This window comes from Orbilia oligospora (genome assembly GCF_000225545.1).
Source record: "Orbilia oligospora ATCC 24927 unplaced genomic scaffold scaffold00083, whole genome shotgun sequence".
Classification (NCBI taxonomy): Eukaryota; Fungi; Ascomycota; class Orbiliomycetes; order Orbiliales; family Orbiliaceae; genus Orbilia; species Orbilia oligospora.
In genome coordinates this window covers 228,289-246,867 of record NW_011645640.1, presented here as the reverse complement: position 1 = coordinate 246,867, position 18,579 = coordinate 228,289, and the positions used below count along the sequence as shown (strand labels likewise).

The following is an 18,579-nucleotide window of genomic DNA, read 5'->3' as shown; positions in this document are numbered from 1 at the left end:
TACTAAGCTACGAGTTGTGAATTCTTAATAATTAACAAGATTTCTTATATTATAAATTGCTAATATCTTTAACAAGAATTCCGTATTAAAACTAATAGATCTGTGGTACAGTTGGTTGAGCTAAGAATCTAATTATCTATGCCTGATCTCGAATGGGTGAATTTAAACGGTATATTAGCTTACATAATAGCATACGATACTGCGTCCTAGTACATGATCACAATATCGAGTGATCACGATAGATACATAAAACATTTAAAATTTGCATAGGGATTTTGATGTTCAAAATGTGTCCACGAGAGAGATATCAATGGAAGCCCTATATTAATGCATTTTATCTTTGGTAAAGCAAGACAGGCCTCATTTTATCTCAACAAAAAGAATTTGAAGCACCGGAATCCAAGTTGGAATTAATAATATAAACAGCTGGAATTTCGTTGCTTCGTATCGAACACGATCCTGGTCTTGGATATGTCTATAGAGATATTTACAAATTTATAACATATTCATATGAATGGTCTCTATGGGTTGGGTAATAGCAGCAGTCTAGTCTAGGGCCGGCCGGACAGCGTCGCATGTATACATAGTTTCATCGTTTCCTCCAGAAACTAGTAATATCCGAGATCCTCTGGATCCTCGGGTTGAGTCGGGGCCTTTGGCGTCGAGGGAGGTCGCTGCCCTTTGGTATAGCTATAGCTAGGACGTGGACGCCCACCCGTTGGGCGCGGGGGTCTTTGGTAGACCGTTTTGATGGAAACTACAGTAGATGGGTCTGGCTTAACTGGGCCTGGCTTAACTGGGTCTGGCTTAACTGGTTCCGGAGTTGGAGTTGGTTCCGGATCCGACTTGGTTAGTTCTAGAGTTAGAGTTGGAATTGGAGTTGAAGTTGAAGTTTCTTCTTTTGGAAGAATCTGTTGGAAAGGGACACAACCACCGAAGGGGCCATTTACCTATATCAACATGTTAGCACACGATATTTATAATGTTTCGGACATATATATCTTAGAACTGAATAATCAGGTGTGGGGTTGGGGGTTTATCTTACAGCCTGGTTCTCGCAGCGGATCATGCAAATATTCTTTCTGTCTCCATAAGTACCACTACATTTCAGGTCTTTTGGTAGCGGTAGTTCGAGCCACAGATTACCTGTGCGAGCTGTGTGGTGGGAGATGGAATGTCCATCTCCCGGAGTGTTCTTGGTAAGAGGAATCCAATCACCAAAGTTGGTTGACAGGCCCGATTGATCGAGCTTGCATTTGAATGGGCCTCCTCCGTCTTCATTCACTTGGTGAATACGCATTCTGATCCACCCGCCTGCTGATGCCTCTGGGATCAAATTTTCTTTTATTAGTGTACCCATTTCTTCTGGAACATTAAGTTTGTAGCCGCGCTGGGTATGGAGAAAATTCTGAACTCGATGGTCTCCCCATCCCAAATCGGCAAGGTGACGATGAGGCTGCATGTCTTTCCGCCACATTTCGAAGAGCGTAAGACCGCAGCCCTGCTCTGAATATACACGATGCCTGCCGCAGCATGGGATCGGCGGATCCTTGAATATAACCGAATCTAACTGGAAGGGGTGCTGCCAGTGGCCATGACGGCCGTTCTTGTGAACTTCATGGCGGAATCCTAGACCCCGGCCGTCTTGTTTTTCGTTGGAATTCCCGTGCGCTTGGATAATCAGGGCGTGTCCATAACTGAACTAGCACAGCCCAAAAACGCGAGGGCCACTGTGCTGATGACGGAATGCATTTCGTGAACCACTTTTCTGAGAAGCACGTGATCCGAGAAGGGTCTTTATAGATCCAGAGTAGATGTACAAAAGAAGGATGAAAAGAGTATAAGAGAATGTGGAGTAAAGAATGAATGAGAAAAGAGAGCGTGGAGTGAAAGAACGACGGCGTGCGGAACAATACTGCTGAAGTAGCTAGTAATTGATTTTCCTGCTGAAGCTGGCGACTGATACGTAGGAGACAGCGATCTGAGTGGTCTTTTATAATAACCGTCTTCGAAGCTTTTCTTTGCTTTTGCCCCTTCCGGTACATACGATCCTCATTTGTATGACACCTATCTGTATTCTCATACCCCCTTCGAGCTCCCTCCCATCTCTCTCTTTTCTTCTTTCTGCCTCTTGCTCTGTCTCTCTGTGATGCTATATATCACATTTTGTTGTAAATTCTACAAAGCATCATGCATCTTCGGCAATTATGTTGGCAGAAACCTTGGACCTCCTCGTGATTCCTTAATTCATGCATGGCCATCCTTCCCAAGAAACCCCAATGCGTTCCTTCTTATTGATTAAACTCGGATGCGCATACCGCGCAGCCGAATAAAAGCGCGACAGACATCTCAATGCGACTTTCCGTTGTTTATTCTGGAGATAAGCCCCACACCCCCTATAGCTCTAGCGCATATAATATCGTTTACAAGTGCCTCAGTTTATTCCGTTTTCCGAGTTGCGGAGCAAACCGAGATTTTTTATTTTCAGAGGACATGACATATGACATCGTACTAGCTACTAGTATACTGGGAAAAAGCATAGAAAGAACATATACGCTTTTTTTTTGAGCGGCACAGGTTAAAGAATACGTAGTCTCGTATGCAAATGTTGCAATTGCAAGAAATTTTCTTCGCCTAACTAGCGGTTCGCTCGAGCTCTGTGCAGATCCGATATCTATAATCTGTTAGGATGCATATGGCGATGTCAACTTATCTGTTCCTTGGTATTGCTTGGCATCGATCGTGGCTTGACAGGTAGATTTATACGTAGATAGCTTGAGCCAACAGCCGGCCAAGCTAAGATACTTACTTAGGTAACCATCATCAACATCATCACATTTCTTCTCTATCATGCATGCAATGCAATAATACACAATCTACATCGCGAGCACGGTCAGCAGCATAAAAGTTTAACTTTAAAATACGACCCGCTGCGCATGTCGATCTGGCAGAAAGCTTATACGCGCCTGGTGTTAACTATTATCAGGGATTCTGGTAACCAAGTACCCAAAGTACCCACTTAAACACTCGCGTGGCCATTAAAGTTCAGATAGTATTATAATTATACTATTGAAGTTTTAGATCTCCGTGCAAATCACAACCGTCAATTATAGCCTCTTGGTATTCGGCTTACCACTGTTAACATGTTCGGGTTCACACATCCGACACAAATTACCTAAAGTGAACACGAATGACGTTTACAATCGATGGGATCGGAAAGGCTTACCTAAAAGGAAAAATAAGTTAGCAGTCCGCTAATATGTCTATTTTTTTGTAGAAGTGTTTGTTCAAATTCCGATAGATGCGCCATCGCCCTGACTAAGGATAGTCCCTCGCTATATTAAAATATATATTTGCATAATATAATATAAATGCCGTCCGCCGACATGCACATGTTTAGTCTTAAGGAGCTATATTATATTACCATCACAAAGAGGGCGTGTATTTAAACCATACAAGACGAGATGTTGCCTCACAGTTGCAGGAACAGCCGCATCCTATATCCTTATACGTCACCGCGGCCCGCGGGGCTTCCCACGAGGTGGCCTTTTGAGGACGGTATATACGGAGGCCTAAAAGGTAAGCGAGCCCTCAATTAAGTCCCCCCTAATTTGCATATTAAATCTATTTATATTGGAATTACTACTCAGCACATGCACAAGAAACTTGAATCTGGTCACGAGGCTGGCTGTATTCTCACAACGCGCATGTACATGTACCTGTACACCAACAAACCCGTAAATCGCCATTCAAATCATGTTAATGATACAAGCAGAGATCCAAAAGGGCTGAGAAGGATCACCAATGTCCCAAAGAGTGGGGTAAGGGTCAGGAACGTTAACATGTACATGTATTCTATCCTATCATGCGATAGAAATGATTCCTTCTCAGATCCGGTTATACGTGTACAGCCTCGCGCGCGCTCATGCAAAACTATCGATCTCTGCCAACGATAAAAGCGATACAGATAGATACCCGAGTTTTTAAAATCACTAGATTACTTAGAGTAGACTAAGCAGAACTACATTCGCGCGGCTAATCTATACGGGACGAAATTTGCTGAGCAAAGGAATCTCGACACAATGGACGGATCGGCTTTCGGTACAATCAATAACACCAATGGGGTATTCGCTGTTCAGGCAGGAACCCTGAAAAACACAGGGTAGGACAGTCTAGCTTAGTTTTAGCTTGCGGCTATAGCTTCTAGTTGGTACGAAGAATGCTAACTTAACTGTCGATAGAGTTATGAATATAAACACCAATATGGAAACTGGTATTTAAACCATTTCAATTGACGTCAAGCGCAAGCGCACATCTTAAATCCCCGACTAAAGCTGATTGCGCATGAATATATGAGCTTCAAGATCATAAGAAAATTAGATTTCTTCGCGCGTTACATAAATCGGTAGAAAAAAACCGAAAAGATCGAAACCCAGATCGAGTCCCAGGAACTTGTGAGTGGTTTACGAACCACGAGAAATTCCGAGACTGGGAGAAGAGTCCAACGTCCAGAATGCTCTGGGTGTCAGCTGACCCCGGAAGCGGCAAATCGGTACTCGCAAAATATCTAGTCGACCTATTTCCAACAACGGAAGCAAGAACGACTTGCTATTTCTTTTTCAAAGATGATTTCGAAGGCCAAGGGAGCGCCATCACCGCTTTATGCTGCATTTTATTCCAATTGTTTGATGCCAAACCTGCGCTGCTCTCCAAATATATTGTTGATCGTTTTGAAATTGCGGACGATGGTTTCACAGGCTCTTTTGAGGAACTTTGGAACGCCTTCAAGATGGTGGTAAAAAACGACACTGGCGAAATTGTTTGCATTATCGACGCACTCGATGAGTGCAAACATGGCGAGCGATTTCAGCTTATAGAGAAACTGAGGCAGCTTTACAATAACAAAGGCGCATCTAAGTTCAATCTTAAACTCCTGATAACGAGTCGTCCCATCCGTGAAATCCGCCTTGGTTTTCATCATACGGAAATCTCAGCAGCCTCTCTCATTCACTTAAACGGAGAAAGCGAAGCCGAAATTAAAAAAATATCTAAAGAAATCGGGATTTTTATCGAAACTAAAGTTCAAAATATAGGAGAGAAGTTTGGCTTGACGACAAAGGAGAGGGACTTATTATTGAAAAAACTTACAAGCGTTCCAAATAGAACATACTTGTGGGTTTATCTCACGCTAAACTTGATAGAGAACGACGCTAGTACCCATATTACTATTGACACCCGCGAAAATAGAATGCTCGAGATTGCCTCTCGCCTTCCAAAGACAGTTGATGAAGCTTACGAGAGGATCCTATCCCAAAGTTATGATCAAGTGCAAGCAAAGCTGATCTTGCAAATTTTGGTCGCTGCGGCACGGCCGTTACGCCTACGAGAGATGTGGTTGGCGATGCAGTTAGCTGTCGATAGCACCTGCACATCTTACCGTGATCTCAAAATGCAAGACCGAGAACTTATGGCGGATCCAAAAGATTTGAAGGAACTAGAGGACCGAATTCAGAATGACATCCGGGATCTCTGCGGGCTCTTCGTTGTTGTCATTGAATCCGCCGTTTATTTGATCCATCAAACTGCGAAAGAATTCCTGGTTACCCAAAAGATGAGACGTTCCCGGAGCTCTACTAATAATCTTCAATGGAAAGGTTCTCTTCTGCTATGGGAATCACATCGCATATTGTTCTCTATTTGCATGCAACATCTTTTTTTCGAGGAGCTTCAGAATGAGGCATGCGTACCTGAAAATAGCGGTAACGTCGTCGAGAAAAAAAATAAACTCGCTTCCGAATATGTTCAAAAGTATAACTTTCTCAGCTACTCCGCTAATAACTGGGTGTCCCATCTCAAGGACGCTCAAATGAATCTCGATAAGGCAACAGTAGATCGGATCAGTAAGTTATGCGATGTAACCTCAAATCGATGTCAGCTTTGGTTACACGTTTACTGGGGAACCCCAAATGATTCAGTACCACCTGTTGCCTTCGACAAACTCATGCTAGCCTCTTATTTTGGAATTCGCGAGGTAGTCAAAACCCTACTTAAGGAGTGGGCTTACGATTACGAGATAAATAAAAGGGATTTGACAAATGGCCGATCAGCGTTATCATGAGCAGCCGGAAATGGGTTTGATGATGTCGTCGCAGAATTTGTGAAGCCTCGCAATTGGAAGGGGATCCCCTTATCTTTCAAAAAACAGCACGCTAACGTGGACTCACTGGATCATCATAAACGAACGCCGTTGATTCATGCAGTCTGGAATCAGCACATTCCTGTTATAAAGCTGTTACTTAAGACAGGAGCAAGCATCAAACAGACGGATGATATTGGCGGAACCGCACTTTCGTACGCTATATGTACTGGCCGTGAAGATATTATCGAGTTGTTTTTAAAGAAAGGTAAAACTTTCGACGAGCGGAGTTCGATAACTAAGCGATTGTTTTTTTCTGCAGCAGAAAACGGCCGTGACGAAATTGTTAAGATGCTGCTGCTGGGGGAGGGCGAAATCAGCCTCGACGAGCGGGACGAGGGTTACCGGACACCACTAATGGCGGGGGCAAAAGGAGGGCACGACGAGGTGGTCAAGATTTTACTTGATGGTGATGCAGATATCGAAGCAGTTGATAAAGATGGCTGGAGGCCAATAATGTATGCTGCATGGCAAGGGCGCATAAATACGGTCAAAATTCTACTGAAAAGTGGAGCCAACGTAGAGGCGAAGGATAGAAATGGTCAGACAGCGATAATGCATAGCGCGCTGGGGGGGCACATGGCAGTAGTTGAACTACTACTAGACGGAGAAAACATGGAGGCAGTAGACTCCAAGGGACGCACGCCACTGATATTTGCTGCGCAGGGAGGTGATTTAAATACGGTCGAGCTACTCTTAAGTCGGGGAGCGAGTATAGAAGTAACCGACGATGCCGGCTACACGCCAGTAGCCCACGCCGCGGAGAACAAGCATGGAAGTGTACTTCAACTATTGGTGGGACATGGCGCGGACCTTACCCTAACTCTTCGCAATCACTTAAGCCAAGTCATATCGATTGCAGCAATGGGGAATTACACGGCTCTCGATTCAATATTAGAGAAAGGCGTCGATTTAGACCAAAGAGATAAATATGGCTCGACGGCACTACTTTACGCCTTAATGGGGGGTCACAAAAGGCTCTTTCAGAGTTTGTTATTGAAGGGAGCGAATATCGAAGTAGTTGGACCCGATGGAGGTACTCCACTACATTATGTTGCAAGAGGGTATGGAGACAGCTCAATTTTCTCGCTACTGTTGCAGGGAGGTGCAAATGTAGACGCGGTTGATAGTAGTGGTTGGACGCCACTCTTCTTGGTCGTCGATAGGCTTGGGTGGGGTTCAGATAGGAGCATGGTCGAAGCTCTCTTAAACAATGGTGCAAATGCAAAGGCGAGGCTTATACGGGGGAAGTTACACTCATTAATGTACGCAGCTATAGATCGAGGAGCATTGTGGTTGATAAGCCTACTGCTAGATAAAGGTGCGGATATAGAGGAGAAGGGAGCACTAGGCCTGACACCATTGCTGTACGCCCTGCGAGGAAAAAGACCAAACTTTGCCGAGATTGTTCAGCTGCTGCTTGATAGAGGCGCGAAACGAGAGGTATGATTATACTCATACATTTTATAAATATGGGGGTTTGCACCCGGCTGTACTCGAGAATCTAGAATCAATAAGGTAATCAATTGTTGAATAGCCCTGTAAGAAACGGAATAGGGTCCTGATATTCATCGAGCTAGTCAACAACGATGAATACCCTAGAATAAGCAGTAATGACAGTATCGAGAGTATTAATGATGGGCAGTGGGCGAATTGCTTCACAAGGTATCTAAGCTTTATTTCTAGACCAATAGACTTTTTGAGTCTGCATGTGTATGTAGCTGATCAAGGGTAAGAATGTAGCAACCTGTAGTCAGTTTTTCTTTTTGAGATAAACAGCTTCAAACTCCAGTGAACTAAGCGGTAAAGCATACAGAAGCCTTTAATTAAGTCTATACCTCATCAAACAAGTCAGCCAAAATGGCTTCCTCTATAGCTTCCTCGTCCACCTTCCCCATTCCATAGGTATTCTCGAAATTCCAAATGCTCAAATATCTCAAAAACCGGGTGACGACCTTCTTAACCTCTCCATTACTACCACCGTTTGGTTGTATCAGGGCCAGATCCCTTTCCTTGATCATCAACCGTCTCGAAGTATTAGCTTCACCAGCCATAGTATCAACGCTATCGCTCCTCTTAGCCCTTGTTTTGCTTTCAGTGAGCTCCCTACTGACATAGTCAGCCAAGGCGATCGATGGAACGTCGACGGTATAGTCTGGTTTGTAAACTGCCTCGACGGTATCCGTAATAAACAACCATTCGTTTAGTTGCCACTCGTCCGGCTGGACAACTAGAAGCGTATCAAGAAGTTTGCATCCCTCTAGTAGACTACCATCTGTATATGTCTCCTGGGCCCCTTCCTTTGGCATCCCGGTACTACTCAAAGACATCAGCAGACTTTGCAATTCCGAAACAATGATCGGCCAGAAGCTAGTAAGATGAATACTATCTGTCCTTAATACTAAGGCCCGTAGAAAGAGGTACACCTCGCAACGAGTTGCTGCGCTAGGGCTGGTGATTGCATTTGCGCTTAAAACCTCCAAAATTTTCCCTTCAAATTCTTGCAAATATATTGCAAAGTAATCCTTTTCTCCAGCTAGAAGCAGCATGGCCATACGTCTCAGGACCAGTCCTATCCTCTTATCGGCTTCTGCCCGAGCGCTTGAAGCCCCAACGCCAAAGACACCAGCAGTTGCTGGAGGTGTGATTTTTGCAAATAAATCGAGCATCCGTTCTTTGTCGCTGATGACCCATTGTTTTATTAGTGGTTTCCAGTAATTCCTTACACTAGAGACACTAGCCGTAAAGAATCTGTTATCATTGAAGGCGTCTGAAACTTCTTTTCTCCACAATTTCTGTGTACTTGGGATTTTGGTGATGTGATATATTGTCTCAAGCAGAGGTTTGGGAAGGGCGGTCGGGAAAGCTTTTGATCGAAGAGCTGGGGCAACATAGGAAGTAATGATCGTTGTTACCGCTCCAAAGGTTCGATCTTGCTCTACCAAGATTTTTCGGAGCTTCGGAACCATGTTATTGAGGATCACAGTTATGTCGTCAGCAGCTGGCTCGACTTCTGAAGGCCGTCTATCCCCTGAAATCGTTATATCAGGCAAAATCCCACCAGCTGGTCTAAGGTTAAACACCGTTCCCAGGATCCGTATGAAAACATCCTATACCAGTCAGTACATTCTATAGCATAAAGAGGGTTCCGAATGCCGAACTCACCCCAAGGTCCTTTCGCATCTTTTTCTGCTCTCCGAATATTGTGTTATCCACTTTCTCACCAACGATTGCTGTGAAATGGAGAAGCAATGGTATTGTCTGACGATGCGGGAATGGGTTCTTCAGGACATCAGATAAGAAAAGTAAGCAATCCGACCAAATTTCTTCCATCGCATCGTCTTCCAAAGACTTGACATAGTCAACCAGAAACGCCGCAACGTCAAGGTCCGTTAGTTCTGATGTTAAAGATGATCGACGATTTTGTTCAAGTACTGCAGCATTTGTCCGGCTAAATATACTATTGAAGATTGCTCCAATTGTATGTTTCGGTCTTGAGGCATCCAGAACATTGATTAGCTTGAAAATGGAGATGTTCCCTAAGGGACTAGACTTCCACATTTCCATGAATGTTTCTAAGCATTCGAGTGTCTCGACTTGGTACAGGTGTTCTAGTATCCGTCTCGCCCTGGCCCTCATTCTGGATGATGTGTATGCATAAGAAGCAGAACAACTGTCCACGCTTGTGAACCCGGCACTAGGGTCTCCCCAAGACCAGATAGAATAACAGATACGAACGGTATCTTGGAAACAAAGGAGGACAGTAAGTCGGTTATTGGCTTTTGCGCTTTTTACAACAGGGGCCTCGCCAGCGAATACTCCCGATACCATGTTGCCGAAAAATCCAGCTGTCTCGTGTGGGGTCTTGGGTATTGCGGATCGTACTTCCGCCACCATGATTTGATCATGCGCTGCGGCTATAAGGTGCTCTAGTCCATTTAACATGGCCACTAAAGTCGCTTCTGGAGTATTGATAGCGGAATCCGAATCACGGAACTGTTGTTTTAGAATCTCGAAGGTTTGTCGAACTTGCTTGCAGATGCACTCCACTAGGGGTAGTAGGACCTGGAAGATAACCGGGGAAAGTAGCGGCAAACACTCCGTAAGAAAATTAATCCAACTATCAAGAACTGGCCTGGTTGTGGCAGATGATAGCCCATCGATTAGAACCTGGATAAGGTCATGAGGGGGCGTTGGCTGCGCCATTGCCGCTTCCTTTTCCATCTCTGCTGCACTTGATATCCGCAAACTACCTTTCCCATCTCGAGAGGGCGGCAGTTTTAATTGTGAAAGCAAAGAAAGTTGTGAATCCGCCCGCCGCAGGCTCAACTTTAATGATGCAAACAAAACATCAAGTATTGCGACCTGAACGAAAGTATCATCTTCTCTCAGGGCGCCCTGGAGCCGCTTCACTAACTTGATTTCGAACTCTAGGTCTGCTAGCGGTGTAGAATAAGGACTCAGAAGCAACTGGTGAAGAACAGATAGGGCAGATCGGTGTAGCCGGGTAACCGATCTAACCACAGACTTCTCAGATTCATCCGGCGCATACCTCGTTATCGCAAGGTATGATAACTCTGCGAGAACAGTTTGTAAAGTAATATTTTCCTCCGTAATTGCTAGAACCAATGATGTTAACAGTGGGCTAAAGGTTTTCTCAGTAACTCAACATACCATCATCAAGATATTCATGAAGCCACGCAAACGTAGTGAGATGGTCTTCACCCAAAGACTGGAGGACTGCTTCGGTCGAAAATCGTAAAACATTGTTTAATGTTTGGAAATAGTAGATGCAGGTTTCGATATCCGTGTCATCCGTGATACCCTGATCCTTTGCAGCAACTTTGACACCAGCTGGCGGAGGCAGGCCGAGGAATGGGAACTGAAGAATCTTGGAAAGAATGATATCGAATAGTCTAGTCGAAAGCTAGTCAGTTCTGTAGTCCTCGGGTACGGCCATATAGGATGCTTACCGTTCCGTGGACGAAAGGTTTTGTAACCATCCACGAGTGTGTACGTTCCGTTCCTCGTCATCCTCACCGAGAGCATCCAGCAGAAGAAACAACGGCCTCGAGAGTACCGTTTTGTAGTCGAAAAAACTATGGCTATGGTTCCACAGGACAGCAAAACGGCGTCCAGGGGCGGCTGAAGATTGAATGCCTGGCTCGACCATAAGACTACAAATGGCGGCCTCAATTCTTTGGTCTTTGAAGGACGCCTGTAAAGTCCAAATTCCACGCGCAGCTTCGACATGGTGCTTTGGTGTGTCTGGGGACAATTCAGCCCAAAAAGCTGTAACAAATGGGATGATAAGATGCTTCGTGGCAAACCCGTTGGCGTACCCCTTCTCCACTAATACCGCCAATAGATTAGCCGCACCAGCAATGCTCCAAAAACCAGCTTTGGTATTTTCTAGAATCACTCGGATACTATCAAGGAGGTTTTGAGGGTTAAAGGTCTCGTCAAATGAAACCTTTTTCAAGACCTTTACAAGAAATCTCGTGGCAGATGGGACATTTGGCTCGTTGTTTTGCAGAGATTCTGAAGTTAATTCAGCAAATTGGCGTAAGATGAGATGGCCCCCAAGCCTTGTCGAAAAAGGTGGAAACGCTGCTCTTTTTCTCGAATCCAAAGAAAAGAAATTCGTCACTTTATTAAGGATCGCTTCTGCATCTAGATCAACACTGAACTCATCCTTGATCATGATTGAAGTAAAAGCGCTCTCAGGGATTAAATCTATGAGGTCGCTTGCCACTCCCCAGATCAGTTGATTTCCTTTAGTCAGCGGGTTTTCGGTTTTCTTTGCTTCCGCAATGATGGCCAGCAGAACCAACGGCGCGTATATGATGACCATCTCCTCTTCACGTACGTTGAAAGTCTTGAGAACATATCTTGCAACAGTGAGCCTTTCAGCTGCAGCCTCATTTTGTAGCAAAGGGTAGTACTTTGACCCTAGAGAGGTAAGCAACATTTCTAGGAGTTCAGACCACACCAATCCAGGCTCAACGCCATCAAAAAATTGGGCGGCTGATCTCAAAACCTCATGATACTTTTCCGGTGATGGGGCAAGCTTTTCATAATGTTGCGCCGATTGCATCGCCGGGAAGAAAAGTTTCGGAACAACTGAGCCGCCGATTTCCCACCGGTCCATCAAAGAGAGCAATATTCTATACGGCCTTGCCACCTCTGCTGGATCAGATTTGTGTACCAAAATCCGTTCAGTGAGTCCTGCGCAGAGGCTTTTGAGACCGTATCGACCGAAGTACGAATTTGTGTCAGCGCCTGCATTAATGGGGGATGCTATAGCTTCCGGTTGCTCCGGTCCTAAAAGCCACACCCATAATCTTCTATTGAGGGACATATCCCTTCTGAGTACAACTCTGCAGGCCGAAACAAGGAGCTTCTCGAGATCTTTAGGTGTAACTAGCCTTCGGTTTCACGTCAGCATAGCTATAACTTATTGATAAAAAGCTTGGAAACATACTTTTGAAGAATGGGGGACGATAATGGCAGACATTGAACCAATACATCCAGAAATCCACGCTGTACAAGCAATTGGCTATCTAGAAGCCCGGTTGCGAAGCACCTGATGAGAAGGCCCGGTTCAGGCGTTACTAATGGTGATTGTAGAGCATCTTCATCGCCCAACTTCGGCAACTTCCTTGAAAGATAGGCTAGTGCGCCCTGCCTCCGTCCCGGAGACGACATTGATGCGAGAAGGAAACATTGCCAAAAGTATGCGTCTTCGTCGATGTTCGTTCGAATTGACTCTAGCAGGGCAAAAGTTCTATCGAAGAACTCACTTCCTTCCTCGTCGATTCCAGGAAGAATCGATAGAATAAGACTTCGAAGGGCTGGTCGTAAAGATTTCCCGAGGGGTAGGTAATATGTTTCGAATACCGTAAGCAAGTACGGCTTCACACTTATAGCAGCGTACGAGAGTAATGGAGCAAGTCCTGGCGTCCATGTTGCAAGGTCCCGAGCTAAGCCTTCTTGCTACTCCCGCAGTTCTTAGCCTTTGTCCACATTATTCCAAAATCTATCTTGTAACACATACTCCGATTATAGAGAAGACACTAGAATAAACTTCAAGTGACTTTTGGTGGACCCCAGAAGGCAGCCGTGAGTTGAGGCATTGTGCGAGACGCTTCGATACAATGGACTTCGAGGGTATGACGGCAATCCCATGGTTTGCTTGAATTGCCTAGTACAATGTCTATATATTAATCACTTTGTTTATCGAAAAGCACGTAGGAAGTCAACCTATTACTTTGTGGAGCCTTCCAAGGAATGAGATATAGTCGGCCCATTCCTGTAGGGTATTCTCGAAAAGTGCCAGCGCTCTTTCGACACCAGCAGCATATTTTTTGAACGATCTTGGATCCCTTTGAATGAGGCTATCTAATCTCCAATTAGCCAGTGCTTTATATATCTCCATTCAATTGAGGAATGCTGGCAAGTGGGGGGGCACCTCCATACCATCATATTCATTGGTCCACCTTGGCGCTGGCGACGACCGGCCAGAGCTCAATGGCGAATTATCCAATCGTCCCGGTTCCAGCGACATGCCTATCAGAAATCTAAAGCCTCCAAAGATTTGAATCCACTTCAGCGCCGGGTTTCCAGACAGTCATGGAGGGGCCGTGAGGTTGATATCGGTAGCTTCGTGGGGTTATAATGATGTTACGCGGTCAGTCAACTGGACACGAATCCGCAGCAGTTTGCGCAGCTCTAGATGAGACGAATGCCAAGACGTCGGCCTTGGGTGATATCATGCGCGCCAGCACTGGCCCAATCAGCTCCACTCTTCTCCTGACAGCAATATCCGTCGCGCGATCAGGCGCATTCCCACTACCCCACGGATATCACCCTACCGCCGCACACGGAACCTCGAAGTGGCGTCGCTCGGGGGTATACAAGTCTCCGGAATATGCGTTTGCGACTCCCAGGCCCTTCCCAAGCAAACAGAAGCTCGACCCTGCAACCATGATAAGGCGTAATGGATCTTTACTCCAAGACCATCAACTTGGTCGTTACACCTCTCAGGGATATCTCCGATACTGTAAACTCGACCATCTCGAACTCAGCTGAACGAACCTGGAATTTGGTCAAGAGGGACGGTGGGGACGGTGGTAAAAGCTCAGCCTCTACCGTAGAAGGAAGCTCGGGTGACACCGCAGACATGGCTGAGACTTCAGAAGCAGCAAAACCTTTGGCTACCAGTAATGAGGGTGGGACGGCAGGCGATACAGAGAGTAGTACGAGTGAAATTCCTGGTGATGAAACAGGTGCAGAAGCTATTACATCGGCGTCGAGAGGTATCAGTCTAACAGCCGAACCTGAGGCTGTCGACGAAGCAGACCAAGACGACACTCGGACGCCACGACCACAGTCGCCTTCAAACCCACCCGCAGCAGAGGCAGCGGCATCTAGTAGTGAACACATCCAAATTACCGAGGATTATTTTGCACGACCCCCTCACCTAGACCTTTCCGGAGCTAGTACTCTCAGGGGAGCGGATAACGGAATGCTTGGGCCGGGATCCTGTCCTGTCACTCCATCGCTCGAACGTTTACAAAGCAAACCGACAACAGCTTTGTCATTATCACAAGTTCATGCAAACAATGGGATCACCTCGTCAGGCGTCAGCGTTATCCTTCCATACACCGAATCAAGCAGTATACGTAGTCTAGTTCCTACGATCGACTCAGGTGACAATGACGTCGCCGGCATGCTTGGCGAGATTCTTAACGAAGATAACGTTGCATTCACATCTGGCTACAACCAAGGATGGGCTTTATCACAACAAGTGGAGGAGGAGGAGGAGCTCGTGGAAGACTCGGACGAAGATTGGGACGAAAGTGATAACGAGGAGGAATTAACCGAAGACGAGCGAATTGAAAAATGGAGATCACGAAAGAAGCACTTCTTTATCCTGTCATCAGCTGGCAAACCCGTGTACAGCCGCTACGGGGACGAAGCTGTAGTTTCGCAATTTATGGGTGTGATTCAAACAATCATATCCTTCTTCCAAGAGGGAAGCGACCCGCTAAAGTCATTTTCGGCCGGCAAACATAGATTTACAATATTACAAGAAGGGCATTTATACCTAGTTGGTGTATCGTCATTAGGAGAAACAGATATTCAGCTCCGAACTCAATTGGATATGCTGTATACGCAGGTGCTTTCAACATTGACATTGACTACTGTCGCAAAAGTCTTTGGCGAACGAGAGAATTTCGATTTACGGCGGTTGTTAGGCGGCACGGAGGTCTTTTTGGACGGACTTTCGGACGCCATGGTTAGAGGAGAACCAAACATCTTATTGGGCTCTCTCGAATGCGTTAAGATGCGGAAGCATATCCGGGAGAAAATCAACAGCGTACTTATGAAGTGCCGAACGAATAATTTACTTTACGGACTAATAATCGCCGATGGTCGTTTGGTCTCGGTCATCCGACCAAAAAGACACTCCCTTCACCCGCCAGATCTGCAGCTTTTTATATCTATGTTGTTCAGCGCCAGCACTTTCAAAGGCGGTGGCGAGCATTGGACACCGATATGCCTCCCCAAGTTTAATGCCAAGGGCTTCTTGCATGCCTATATTTGTTTTTTCCAACCAGAGATAGCGCTAGTGCTTATATCACCGACCCGAGAAGCCTTCTTCGACATGAAGGAGGTGAAAGACAACATCATAGAACAGTTGGACAGAGCAGGCAGTATCCCAATCATTGAGGGGGCAGTCAAGCGGGGCAGGTACTTGGCCTCTGACCTAATCGAGGGTACTGTTATCCAGCATTTTTTGTATAAATCGAAAGCGAACGTTCAGTTCACTATGCCCTCTTTTGATCCGCATTTCTCAAGCCCGCACGCTCGCAGAAGGTACGAAAAACGTCCCATTTTTAGCGGGCAAGTCTTTGAATGCTAACACCTAAACTAGGTTGATGATATTGTATCAGCGGCTTCATGCTGCAGTTCATGCACGTGGTGCGCATCTTAAAGTACATCACAGCATCAGAAGAAGATCGGTTTCTCTAGCATGGGTTACCCCTACATTCGAACTCTACTGCGTGGCTGGAGCAGGCACGCCCAGAAACGTTCTAGCAAAACATGCAAATATGATCGTCGGATGGGTCAAAAAAGAAGAGGAACGGCTTTTCATCGTTGGTGGTGCGGTATGTGTTTTTGATTACAAATGATCTTTCTGGTTTTTATTTCTGACTGTCATAAACTTCTTTTAGACGTTTTAATTGGCTATTAGCGGGTTTTCTTAGGGTTATATTTCCATAGAAAGTACTTCTTACCCAACGCTCTACCATCTTGTAGGACGATGGGCTTAATATGTACATAGACATCCTCTTCTTCAAGAATCAAACCGTAGTTTTCATCTCACATATCTCTATTGCGTGGAAACGGCTGAGGGGTACCGGGTATCAAAATCAATGGTATTCCCACATGCGCAGTCTTGCTAAGGAAGCCAGTTACGAACCACGCCTGTGCGGAAAGTACAATCGACAGATATATACTTGTATCGGCTATCGTTGCCCTATCAACAATAAGTTTTTCCTTCTATTTCTAGGGCTATTAGTCGGATTGATATTGTATTCTCTCTCGCATGGCGTATTGTCCAGAGGAAAAGCCAACCCTTTTAGAAGCTCGAGACGGACCCACGGCTTGAATAGCCTCACCTTAAAAATCTCACGATAAAGAAGTTTTACGCTAAATTTGTATATGCAGCCCCAAAAGTTTGCACGGTAGTGCTCATATCATTCGTAAAATTCATGACTTCGTTACATAGAAATGCTAAAAAAAGATTTGACCACAGGCGGCCGAAATGTGTGGATGAAGTATGAGAAAGCAGGGGGGAAAATTGACAATTCTTCAACAGACTCTAATCTTACGCCTCAAATTTCCTTGTATCTATCTTCATAGATACCTCAAAAAAGTATTCTACAATGCAGGTGAAAAACTTCACATCCTGTTAGGCTGCTTAGTTAGTCTTCTTGGCGCCCTTGCTGGTGGTGCAAGAGGTTGTTGTCTTCTTCTTCGAGCTGGTGCAGCTGGTGGTGGTGCTAGCGCCCTTTCCACCTGGCTTGGCTGGCTGTGTGCGACCACCGCAGACCTCGACGAAGTAGTGAACTTGCTTGCACTTTCTGCGGTACTTGTCACACTCGGTTTTGGTGACTCTCTTCTGGTAGCACTTGATGAGGGTGTTGGGCTTTGGATATCCTGGCTTTGGATATCCTGGCTTGGTGGGGGCTGGAGTAGGCTCCTCGCCTCCCTTGCCTCCTGGTTTCGAGGTCGCTGGGGTAGTAGTTGGTGGTGGGAGGGTAGCCGAAGATGGTTTGGGGCTAGGGGTGGTGGTGGTGGTGGACTTGGTGGTAGTGGTGGTGGTGGGCTTGGCGGTAGTGGTGGTGGTGGTGGGCTTGGCGGTAGTGGTGGTGGTGGAAGCAGGCTTTGGTGTCTTGCAGTGCTTCTCGAAGAGACCAGAGATGTGGGCGCCAGCCTTAGTGTTGGCCTTCTTGCAGTTATTCCATTGGGTGTCACAGGCAGCCTTCTTGGTCTTGTCCTTAGCAACACAGAGCTTCACTTGTTCAGTGCAACCATTTTGGCAGGCAAGCTCGAGTTGGGCGACAGAGCCGCATGTGTAGTCCTTCTGACAACCAGGTGAAACAGCATTGAGGTAGAAACCAGTACCCTTGACAATGACAGTTGGGGCTTTGACGCCGTTGACAGGATAGCCGTCCATCTCTGGTCTAGCGCAGAGGTCGTTCTCTTCACCTCCCTTGCCACCAGGTTTTGGATTGCTGTTATCCTCATCTTTATCACCATCTTTGTCGCCATCCTTGTCGCCGTCCTTATCGCCATCCTTAGTGGTGTCCTTGTCGCCATCTTTGTCACCATCTTTGCCGCCATTGTCACCATCCTTGGTGGTATCCTTGTCACCATCTTTGTCACCGTCCTTGTCACCATCCTTGGTGGTATCTTTATCGCCATCTTTGTCACCATCTTTGGTAGTATCTTTGTCGCCATCCTTGTCACCGTCTTTATCGCCATCCTTGGTAGTGTCCTTGTCGCCGTCCTTGCCGCCGTTATCGCCGTCCTTAGTGGTGTCCTTGTCCTTGTCACCATCCTTATCACCGTCTTTGGTGGTGTCTTTGTCACCGTCCTTGTCACCGTCCTTGTCACCGTCCTTGTCGCCGTCCTTGTCGCCGTCCTTAGTGGTGTCCTTGTCGCCGTCCTTGCCGCCGTTGTCGCCGTCCTTGGTGGTGTCCTTATCACCGTCCTTGTCACCGTCTTTGTCACCATCCTTGGTGGTGTCCTTGTCCTTGTCGCCGTCCTTGTCGCCGTCCTTGGTGGTGTCCTTGTCGCCGTCCTTATCG

General features: G+C 46.1%; 5 protein-coding genes across 5 annotated transcripts; 3 read left to right on the top strand and 2 right to left on the bottom strand.

The window, feature by feature from the left end:
* Positions 1-608: 608 nt before the first annotated feature.
* AOL_s00083g63 (uncharacterized protein) lies at positions 609-1,477 on the bottom strand (the record flags this gene model as incomplete). Its single annotated transcript, XM_011125242.1, has 2 exons — positions 609-950; positions 1,046-1,477. 2 exons carry the CDS (start codon positions 1,475-1,477, stop codon positions 609-611), a joined length of 774 nt encoding a protein of 257 aa, XP_011123544.1.
* Positions 1,478-4,513: 3,036 nt separating this feature from the next.
* On the top strand, positions 4,514-6,118 carry AOL_s00083g62 (uncharacterized protein; the record flags this gene model as incomplete). Its single annotated transcript, XM_011125241.1, has 2 exons — positions 4,514-5,900; positions 5,976-6,118. The coding sequence occupies 2 exons, from the start codon at positions 4,514-4,516 to the stop codon at positions 6,116-6,118; spliced, it is 1,530 nt and encodes a 509-aa protein (XP_011123543.1).
* A 369-nt stretch (positions 6,119-6,487) lies between these two features.
* On the top strand, positions 6,488-7,645 carry AOL_s00083g61 (uncharacterized protein; the record flags this gene model as incomplete). Its single annotated transcript, XM_011125240.1, has 1 exon — positions 6,488-7,645. The coding sequence occupies one exon, from the start codon at positions 6,488-6,490 to the stop codon at positions 7,643-7,645; it is 1,158 nt and encodes a 385-aa protein (XP_011123542.1).
* Positions 7,646-8,028: 383 nt separating this feature from the next.
* Positions 8,029-13,763, bottom strand: AOL_s00083g60 (uncharacterized protein; the record flags this gene model as incomplete). Its single annotated transcript, XM_011125239.1, has 8 exons — positions 8,029-9,306; positions 9,362-10,815; positions 10,871-11,112; positions 11,170-12,624; positions 12,681-13,192; positions 13,254-13,400; positions 13,467-13,597; positions 13,676-13,763. The coding sequence occupies 8 exons, from the start codon at positions 13,761-13,763 to the stop codon at positions 8,029-8,031; spliced, it is 5,307 nt and encodes a 1,768-aa protein (XP_011123541.1).
* A 432-nt stretch (positions 13,764-14,195) lies between these two features.
* Positions 14,196-16,446, top strand: AOL_s00083g59 (uncharacterized protein; the record flags this gene model as incomplete). The annotated part of the gene is made up of 3 exons (XM_011125238.1): positions 14,196-16,078; positions 16,137-16,371; positions 16,438-16,446. 3 exons carry the CDS (start codon positions 14,196-14,198, stop codon positions 16,444-16,446), a joined length of 2,127 nt encoding a protein of 708 aa, XP_011123540.1.
* Positions 16,447-18,579: the final 2,133 nt, after the last annotated feature.